The 10,103-nt window shown below is 33.1% G+C and overlaps 1 protein-coding gene across 1 annotated transcript; it reads left to right on the forward strand.

The window, feature by feature from the left end:
- The first annotated feature begins 2,566 nt into the window (after nucleotides 1-2,566).
- On the forward strand, nucleotides 2,567-6,065 carry LOC11430186 (anthranilate phosphoribosyltransferase, chloroplastic). The gene is made up of 10 exons (XM_003601197.3): nucleotides 2,567-2,817; nucleotides 2,978-3,121; nucleotides 3,226-3,387; nucleotides 3,473-3,556; nucleotides 3,804-3,992; nucleotides 4,823-4,913; nucleotides 4,998-5,057; nucleotides 5,211-5,329; nucleotides 5,555-5,689; nucleotides 5,772-6,065. The coding sequence occupies exons 1-10, from the start codon at nucleotides 2,644-2,646 to the stop codon at nucleotides 5,796-5,798; spliced, it is 1,185 nt and encodes a 394-aa protein (XP_003601245.1). The 5' UTR covers nucleotides 2,567-2,643; the 3' UTR covers nucleotides 5,799-6,065.
- Nucleotides 6,066-10,103: the final 4,038 nt, after the last annotated feature.

Genomic DNA, 10,103 nt, shown 5'->3' on the forward strand with positions numbered 1-10,103 from the left:
TTAACCATGTTTGAAATTAAGTTTTCAGTTTTCACTTTAGAAGCAAAAGAAAACTTAGTTGATGCATAGTGTGCAATTTGTAAACTTTGAGGTAGCAAATTCTATTCATGTTCATGAAAAGGAAATAAGACATGAGATAGTTGAATTAGTTTGAAAAGGGTTAATGGAGCTAGAGGTTTTGACTTCAAAGTCAGATGAAGGAGAAAAAGATGGCTGCTCATCAGACTTTTTGGATTGCTCATACGTCCTTCAACTAATCGGTCGACATTTTAAGTGTGTAAATTTCGATCGGGTAGACTTTATCAGAAAATGTGAGTATTAACTAGTATTTGTTGTTTCTTTCTTCGAAAAATCAAATTGTGCCCTCAAGGCATAAGTTAAGTAACCAAAGATAAAAATATTTTGTTGGAAATTGTCATCTCATAGATACCACATTTTTTCCAGTCTCGATCCTTGGTTGCTTTTACCTTGCGAAGCCAAACGAAATAGTCATAGGTGGAATGAGGGTTTATTATGAACTCTCAATTTCTTTTAGGTAGTAAACCATTCACAAACGAGAGGAAGTTCAGCGTAGGTAGGTTAAAAAAGGAACACCTTAGAAGTCACTTTACTTGTACATGGATAAAGATATACTAAGACCGTTAACTAACGAGGAATGTAAGGATACAAATGTTTCACCTATTGTAGTTTTAAAAAAAGTGTTCAATGTTCGTTAATTAATGTTATTATTACTCATGTAATGTTGTAATGAAATTTCAATTATATCATATTTCACGTGCTTTTAATATATTATTATGCTCATTTATTGTGTTCATTATTAACCCATGCGAAGCACGATCTAGTTTTTTGTAAGTAATTTAATGGTTAGAAATTCATCACTTAAAATAAATAAATAAAATATCTGACGTTCGAATCCGACTGCTACATATCTTATGCAATATCCCTACCAACTATAAACTACGCTCACAGAGATAAATTTATTAATACTGTTATTCATATATTATTATTTATTTATTTTTGTATATTGTGTTAAATTACAAAGTTTAAGGGACATGCACTACACTGCTATCTAATCTTACATAGTAACACGTCAGACAACCAATTTTCAAATATATTTGTGATTCGAGAGAGATTTGACAGAAGGCAAGATGGTGATGGCATAACAAAATAAAACAATTTTACATTGACAAAGCATCTTTTTTTTTTTTTTTTTCAATTGTCCGGTGGCTAGATCACACACTTTATAAGGTGTGAAGAAGTGGAGAATTTGGGGTTCGAACTTCGGCCTCTGCAAATATTATCTTTGATAGTTACCAACTGAGTTACACTTACGAGACTTCTCGATATTACATAATTACTAACATTTTCAATAATTTGGCCTAAAAAAATAATTTTCAATAATTTTTTCCGTTTTAAATAATTTAATTATACTTACCTATAAATTCTCTTGACATAAATAAGGACCATTAAGTAAAATAGATTTTCTTGTAAAAAAAGAATTAGAGTTTAATTATTATAGCACAAGGTAAGATTATAAAAAGTATCACTTATATATATACTATATATGAAGGAAATACATTGGTTTGAGCTGATTTGTATACCTTTAATTATATCTTTAAATAAGTTTGAATATAAAAATGTTATTTTGTTATTGTCATTCTAGTATTTTGTTATATTATTGATATCATTAAAAAAAATAAGTATAGTTTTTACGATATGAAATTACAAAATATCTATTATCTACATCTGTAATTTTAAATCAAATCAAAATAATTTTAATCAAAATTTTATAAAAATTATTGTTCGTAATTTATGTAGTAAAAATGTGGAGACAAACGGACAATGAATGCTTGTATGAACGCTATTGTTAATAATATTATAATACAGAATAAAACTTCGAGTACGCTATTATACCACAATACTTAGTCAATTTTTTTGAGAAGTTAGTCAATTATTTATAGATGCAGCAATTTCTATACTTTTGTAAATTACTTTTTTGTGCAATTGGATATGTATTAGCAGTTAACACTTAGTCATCATTTTTCAAACAAAAAATGCACTTGGTCAATTCTTTGAACATAACTATTTTTTTCATTCATATTATACTTTGCACCGAAACACCTTTAAACTGTTACATTCTTCGAACATACTAATCATGCATGGAATCTTCAATCTTTCTAAGGAAAATTGCTCTATAGTTAATATGAAAGAATAAATAAATTGATTCTTTGAATTTGAAGTTCACATACAGATTTTAAATATCAGTTGAATGAATAAGTAGTAATACAGAAAAAAATGATCATTGTCAAATTTTCTGATATAATGCCTTAAAAGAAATATAATAATTTTAAACAGATTCATGCACAACTATTTTTATTTTATTTTTTTTGAGAGAAGATATGCACAACTATTGTTTATGCCTAGTGATGTTGACTTTCAGTGTATTAAAATCTCCCACTTAGCTGATAGTATTTCTTAATATATTATTATTATTTTCAGTATTTTGTTTTATTTGATGAGTAAAATAAAAAGTGTTATTCTATTTCGGGATGAAAAGTTCTGTTTGGAATATTTACCAACCAACACAAAACTAACGTAATAAATACCAGCACTACCGTTACGCCGCAACACACTAATAAATCAATGGCTCAATCTATTTTCTCATCCACCACATTTTTTCCCTCTTCTTCCTTCCCTCATCGGCGCCACCTTCTTCCGCCCAATCTCCGAACATCTTCTCCGATTCGCAGAATCACTTCCATTGTCAATGCCACCGTCTCTCCCAATGTTGTTACTCCCGTTCAATCTGTTACTCAGGTATGTCATTTTTTTTAAATATGCCAACATTTTTAGGGCTTCTGAATTTATGCGATCAATCTTATATGTTTTGCTTCACGAATCGCATGCTTTTCATTGGATTACGTTTTTTGTTCTTCGATTGATTTTTTTTTTTTTTTTTGTATTCTGATTAATGTAGCTAATCGAATCGCTGATTAATGGCGTTGATTTATCGGAAGATGAAGCTGAATCATGTGTTCATTTACTCGTGAATGAACCTGATGAAGCTTTGATTAGCGCTGTTCTTGTCCTTCTCAGAGCTAAAGGAGAAACTGTTGAAGAAGTCAGTACCAACTTTATTTTATTTTATTTTATTGATATGAACCCAATGAATTGCTGATTCGTGGTGATGATTGAATTATTTTATTATATTAAATGTGTGGATAGGTTTCGGGGTTGGCAAAGGCTATGATGAGACATGCTACCAAGGTTGAAGGTTTGGTTGATGTGGTTGACATTGTTGGTACTGGAGGGGATGGTGCAAACACCGTTAATATTTCAACGGGGTCTTCCATTCTTGCTGCTGCCTGTGGTGTAAAAGTCGCAAAGGTGTGTTTTTTTTTTTTCATTATGGATTGAAAGTTGAGAGTTTTTGTAATTGTGTGTGATGAATTTGATTGTTCTCTTCTCGCAGCAAGGAAGCCGTTCGAGTTCTTCTGCCTGTGGAAGTGCTGACGTGCTAGAAGAATTGGGAGTTGTTATTGACTTGGGTCCGGAGGTTAATGCGAATCCCTTTTTTAGTTGTCCTATTTGTTAACTAGTAGAATTTCTCAAAAAGTTTTTTTTTTTTTTTTTAAGTGATTAATGTATCTGCGTACTGCTCTATTGAATGTTGACTCTTTTACCCACATGCGTTTCCAAACACTCGTGTTATTGCAGCCCCACTTAGTGGAATAAGGCTTGGTTGTTGTTATTGTTGATTTATGTATCCGAGTAATTTAATTTTTTCCGTTATTGCTCATCAGGGGGTTAAAAAGTGCGTGAATGAAGTCGGAATTGGATTTATGATGTCACCAAAGTATCACCCTGCAATGAAGATTGTTAGGCCTGTAAGAAAGAAGCTCAAAGTAAGAACTGTATTCAATATATTGGGTCCAATGTTAAACCCAGCACAGGCGCCTTATGCAGTTGTTGGTGTATACACAGAAGACTTGGTAAGTTCCATTCCATCACTGATAAATTTATTGATCTAATCAAGAAATGAGAAAAATATAAGAAATCTATTTGTTCATAGCATTTTCTTGTGAAAGCAGCCTCATATTTGAAGTAATTGCTTTACATTGAAAACTTTTAGGCTAAACTGCACTTCTCGCCCCCTATGTTTCAAAATGTTGCGATTTTGGCCCCCTATTAAAAAAAATGGCAATTTTGACCCATTTCATCTCAAAATTGCTGAGAAGACGCCACGTGTCCCAAAAAAGGTGCCATAATTGAAACTTTTTGTAAAGATAAGGGATCAAAAAGCATATTTCCCTTATATTAGGGGGTCAAAAGAGCATATTTCCCTAAACTTAGGGGGCGAAAAGTAGAGTTTAGCCAAACTTTTAAACAAGTTCAACCCTTTTTCCTTTAGTCATATCATTTCATTTTCGCTATTTTTTTCCGTTGAACATTGATTATGAAGCATTTGAGCTTTGCCTTTGAGGTTCTGTCTTTCTGTTTTTTTCCTTAACAATCATTGTACTTGTATCTTTCAAATGAAATGTAGATTATCAGTTGATTGAATAATTCATCCATATGATTGTTCTGTTCAAATTAGAACTTAAAAAATGCGTAGGGTCGTGCTTTTTTGTTGATTTGATAGTAGCAAAATACTGAAATTTAAATGATTGTCAAATCCACAGCATTTGTTTTTGTTTCTTATGTTTTGTATTTTTCACAAAGGAAAATAAAAAATAGACTGAAGAGTTGAGGATCTAATTCTTTCCGTTTTTCTCCATCTCTGTCATCCCTAATAAGCGGTTTGTCTTGGCCTTTTTGATAGGTCTTCAAAATGGCCAAAGCACTTAATAAATTTGGCATGAAAAGAGCTTTAGTTGTCCACTCTGAAGGTTTGGATGAAATTAGTCCTCTTGGTGAGATCTCTTGCCTGTTTTACATCTCAAAATCGTTTATTTTAAAGAAATTGGTGTCTTAAAATGACTTGACTTTACCTTCAGGACCTGGTTTGGTGCTCGATGTTACTCCAGGAGGGATTGATAAATTCTCATTTGATCCCTGTAAGCATATGTTAATTTATAGTTTTTTTTTATCTATTTCTGTTATGAAGTATATTGATACAGCTCACATGCTACTAATTGGGTGCTGTAATGGATCTTTTACTGGGCATACATACTTTTGCACTCCTCACATCATATTGCTTATTGGAACAGTGGATTTTGGCATTCCTCGGTGCAATCTTGAAAGCTTAAAGGGCGGTGATCCAAGATACAATGCAGAGGTTCTCAAACGTATTCTGGGTGGAGAGAGAGGACCTATTGCAGATGCTTTTGTGAGTATCCTTGTTTTTTTAATCATATTAAAAATCTTAGAGGATGGTATTTTACTGAAATCCAGTTAGTGTCACATTCTCTATTGTTCTTTCTGCGTCTCAATTTTCCTATAAAATACTGAAATTCATATGTCCTGCATTATTTCTTGGTACTTGAATCACTCTTTTTGTATGCATTAGTAGTATCATAACACACATTTTGATTATTCTGTACAAAATGCCTAGGTTCTCAATGCTGCAGCAGCTCTCATGGTAAGTGGCTTTGTGAGGAACCTAGCTGAAGGGGTGTCTTTGGCGCGTGAAACACAACAATCAGGAAAAGCTCTCAAGACTCTCAACTTGTGGAAGGATATCTCAAATGTGAGTTAAATTGGATCCTGTATTACCAATTTCATTGCACTCATGTGTTGCTAATTTTCTTTTGCCTCCTTTGTTATTGCAGAAAATAAAAGATGACGCAGCCATATAAATATTCCTGAATCATTTTATGTGAACCAGGTTTAAGTTTTGTAAGCTGCATTCATACAGGAGGGAGTCTGATACTGTACATGTATCGTCAAATAGATATACAAAAGTAATTTAAATTAGTATCAGCTGTAAGAGTAGCTATCCTTCAGATCTGTGCAAAATGTAACATTTCCCTCTAGTTTACTGGTGAAATCGTTGTACGTAATAAGATTAGGGAATGTTGTAACTGTGTTTCATTCAATTATAGATAATAAAAATGGTTTTTTCATCTCGAGAGATGATATGTGTAGCCTATGAAAATAAATTTTTAAAATCCTGCAGAACTTTATAGTGAGATTGCAACAGATAGTTCAAAATTAATCTGTTTGCCCACAGCCACACACCATTTTCCATTTCATTGGAAGCTTCATTTGTGGGAAAAGTCAAACAAATCTAAATAAGGGGATGAGCCGAAAAACTTAATTGTGTTCTCTGAGAACCCTAATAGCCACCCTTCTTGAAGTTGCTCCGACCACCATGGCGCCAGCTTGTGAAGATGAGCATTAGATCCATATGCTACATCTCAATCTCGTACTGCTGAACTGTTGATTTTCACAATCAGAGCAAGTGCGCTGGCAACTTGTGTCAGAAATTGCCTCCATCGCGGCAAGTAAGTTGCCACCATGTCAGCTCCGTCTTCTTGATTTAGTCTTTTGTTTCTTATAAATAAGGCTAAAGAGTATGTATTATTAATAATGTGGATATCTTGGTCTATCTGATTATGGACTTGTATCATTCTGAGTAACTTCATGTATGATATGATAGGACCCCTATAACAACCTAAGGGATTGGGTAGCTCAACTGGTTCGAGCTATAAGGGATTTAAGGAGTTAAAAGTCCAGAGTTCAAGTCCTGGCAAGGAGAAAACTAACAAAACAATTAACATATTAACATTTGTCATTAAAAAAAAAAACCAAGTAAGGAAAAAGAGGTGTGATGCATGGAAGTATGGCCCAGACAGTGAAAATGGAAAGGTTTCCATCAACATTCTGCTAAGTTGGCAGTATCATTCTGAGTAACTTCATGTATGATATGATAGGACCCCTATAACAACCTAAGGGATTGGGTAGCTCAACTGGTTCGAGCTATAAGGGATTTAAGGAGTTAAAAGTCCAGAGTTCAAGTCCTGGCAAGGAGAAAACTAACAAAACAATTAACATATTAACATTTGTCATTAAAAAATAAAAACCAAGTAAGGAAAAAGAGGTGTGATGCATGGAAGTATGGCCCAGACAGTGAAAATGGAAAGGTTTCCATCAACATTCTGCTAAGTTGGCAGTAGGGATGGTAAGGGCTGTGTGATTCAGGTGAAGGGGATAGTGAGAGAGCTGGTATTTACTGAGATTAGACTGTTATTAGTTGGGACTTCTTGTTCTGGGTGAGGCTTAGCACTCTCGAATTGCCTTGGGCCATTTGTTTTTCTGGTTTCTGCATTTTCTGCTTTGTAGTTTCAGGATCCAGGATCTGTTATCACCTTGATATAGGTTTGGATATTTCCCAGTTATAGAGTTTCAGTGCTCTTTTTTACTCATTTCCTGGTGCCTATCAATGCATATTGCCTTGCATGATTTATTGCCAGTTTCATTTCCCTTTTTTTGATTCACAAGAGTGTTAGAACCGGTAACAGAATTAATAATATCTTCTTTTTGATTCATGAGTATTAGAACTGGTATAACAGAATTGGTAATATCTCTGATTAACGATCCTTTTCTGATGAATTACAAGGAACACTACCAGAAAACATAGACAAAACATTGAAACATAATCCTCTGTTTCAGGATAGATAGGAAAACGGGAGGAAACTTTGATTGCAAAACAGGTGGACTAATCCGAGTGGTACCATGGAATTCTTTGCAACCTTCAGTGGCTTCTGCATTCTTAGCTATTCTGTATAGTAATTACATGTTGACATCTCATATTGAAACTTTATATTGTAGTGGGAAAAAGTATTAGTCGGTAGATCTCTGTAAGTTTGCCATTTCTCAGGTATGCATGTCTTAGAAAATGACATCAACAATTTTCCATCCTTACGGTCTGTTTTTAATTCAACTTTAAAGATTTTTTCATCAGTCAACCCCACATATTTTCCATCCCCGCACGTTCTCATTGATGTGCTGTCTGCATGAAATCATGGTATGCAGATTGTAAGGAATCTTGATACGAACTCCTAATGCACTTATCTGCAAACTTCTAAAAGACGTCTGAAACCTTGACTTCGAGGTTTTTGATGTCTGCCTGACCACATTTGAATGCATTTTTTTTTTACAATATCAAGGATTGTAATGTGACTATGCTGTAACTGTTTAAATTTTGCTTTTGTGATTCTATAAACACGGCATGGTTTTGAGATATTAGCAAATGATTCTATAAACTCGACATGGTTTAAAGATTCTAGCAACTTTACTATAAACTTTGCTAGGATAAACAACCTATTTATGGGCTCATGGCAGAAGAATTTATATCATGAAAGCTTATGTTGGATAAGCTATCGCTATCTGTGTTTGGATGTGTACATTTAAAAGTGATTACACAAAAATTAGTGTTTCAATGATTAATTATTATAGCTTCTACGTTTGGTGTACCGTGGTTTTTTAGTGGTATTGATGCTCTATGCAGGTTACAAATTGAAATTGAGTTGGTTTCGTGCCTTTTTGTTATCTCAAGAAATGTTGCAGGTTATGTCAAAGTTTAAATTGAAGTTCTTTTTGAAGGGGCTACTTCATGTCCTAGTGTGGAGTTTTTGAATGTATGGTCTGCCAATTAGTTTTATCTTCATGATGTTGTTATAGTGAAGTTCAATATTGGTGATTGGATTGTGTTGTAGCTATCAGTTAAAATAGTATTATCCATATCGGTTAAAATAGATGTGTCTTCGTTTACACTGTTATTTTCAATAGGACCAAAAGTGTCTATTGATTTACTTAAACCACACCTGTATTCTAAACCCCTATTAAACATCATTGAATTGAACCACCACTTTTCCATAGAGCTTTTTCCTCCTATTTACATGAAAATACAATAGATGAATAGTCGTTTAAGTTTTACCTATAAATCCACTTTTTTTAATAAATCAGTAATAATAATGTTTTTTAATAAATCCGTAATAATAATAACGAGCGAGTAAGTATTTAAATTTATAACTATTTGTAATCTAAAAATTAAGTTGATGTTCTATCAATAAATTGAATATTCTATTTTCATAGTTTGTAAATCTAAAAAATGAATTTCTTTAAGAAAAAGAAAAGGTAATCTTTATTCGGATATACTATTTTCGGGTACTAGTATAGGGTATATTGTTATATTGTAAGGGTATGTTATGAATATATATGACCTGGGACGAAAGGATTCAAACCTTCGAATAACAGAACCAAAACCCGTCGCCTTACCGCTTGGCCACACCCCATTTTGGTAGGGTGTCTGGGTGTTGTTTTGTGTATTTTGGCTTGATTTGTAATCTCTAGCTAGTGCCTATTGAGACCATCTGGTGTAGCTCCATTGGAGTGTGTACCTTTGTAGAATTGTATGATTTTCTTAGTCCAATTTTCTAGCTTATGATAGGGTGGGACCTCAACCCTTCATAGAAGTTGGGTAGAGTGTTCTTTGATGCCGAGTTAGACTCTTGATGAAATTTATTTTTATCGGAAAAAATGAAAAAGAAATGTAAAGCTTACCACTTATGTCTGCCTTTTTTTTTTTTTTTTTTTTCTCTCTTTCTTTTCCCTTTCTCACTTTTGTTATTTGAAAGATCGTATTTTCATAAAGTTATGGACCTCTGTTGACAGACATTTATTAAACTTTTCCATAAACCTACCGTGTCTTGTGCCTTTTCCTTGTATGTGAAGTGCTATATTTTCGGTTTCACTTGTTTAACAAAGAGTGTCTGCTTTTCAATTATGTATAAAAACTTCTGTAAGTGTTCGAAAGCAAGAACAATGTTATATGTAGCGAGAAAAAAAACTCCAAAAAATATCGAAAGCATATGTGTTCGAATTTCAAAACAATTGAGAAAATTTCAGTTAGTATATGACGGAAAATTTTATAGACTATTTTGAGTTTTGATAGATACTCACAGTAAGTCCTCGTGAGTATAACTCCGTTGGTAATGCAATACATAGTATATGCAAGATCCTAGTTCAACTCATGCAAAAAAAAAAAAAGAAGATAATCACAGCAATCCGATTTCTCTATTGTTTTTTTTTTGTTTTGAATTAATCCTTTATATCTCGTATAACAGCATAGTTGATTGGTAGGTAAAATAGGTAGATAG

Source organism: Medicago truncatula, chromosome 3 (genome assembly GCF_003473485.1).
Source record: "Medicago truncatula cultivar Jemalong A17 chromosome 3, MtrunA17r5.0-ANR, whole genome shotgun sequence".
In the NCBI taxonomy this organism is placed as follows: Eukaryota; Viridiplantae; Streptophyta; class Magnoliopsida; order Fabales; family Fabaceae; genus Medicago; species Medicago truncatula.

Excerpts from the sequence above, each read along its gene's own strand:
- LOC11430186 (XM_003601197.3), top strand. The coding sequence starts at position 2,644 with ATGGCTCAATCTATTTTCTCATCCACCACATTTTTTCCCTCTTCTTCC. Across the intron at positions 3,122-3,225 it reads AAGGAGAAACTGTTGAAGAA|GTTTCGGGGTTGGCAAAGGC; the intron begins GTCAGTACCAAC and ends ATGTGTGGATAG. Across the intron at positions 4,914-4,997 it reads GGATGAAATTAGTCCTCTTG|GACCTGGTTTGGTGCTCGAT; the intron begins GTGAGATCTCTT and ends CTTTACCTTCAG.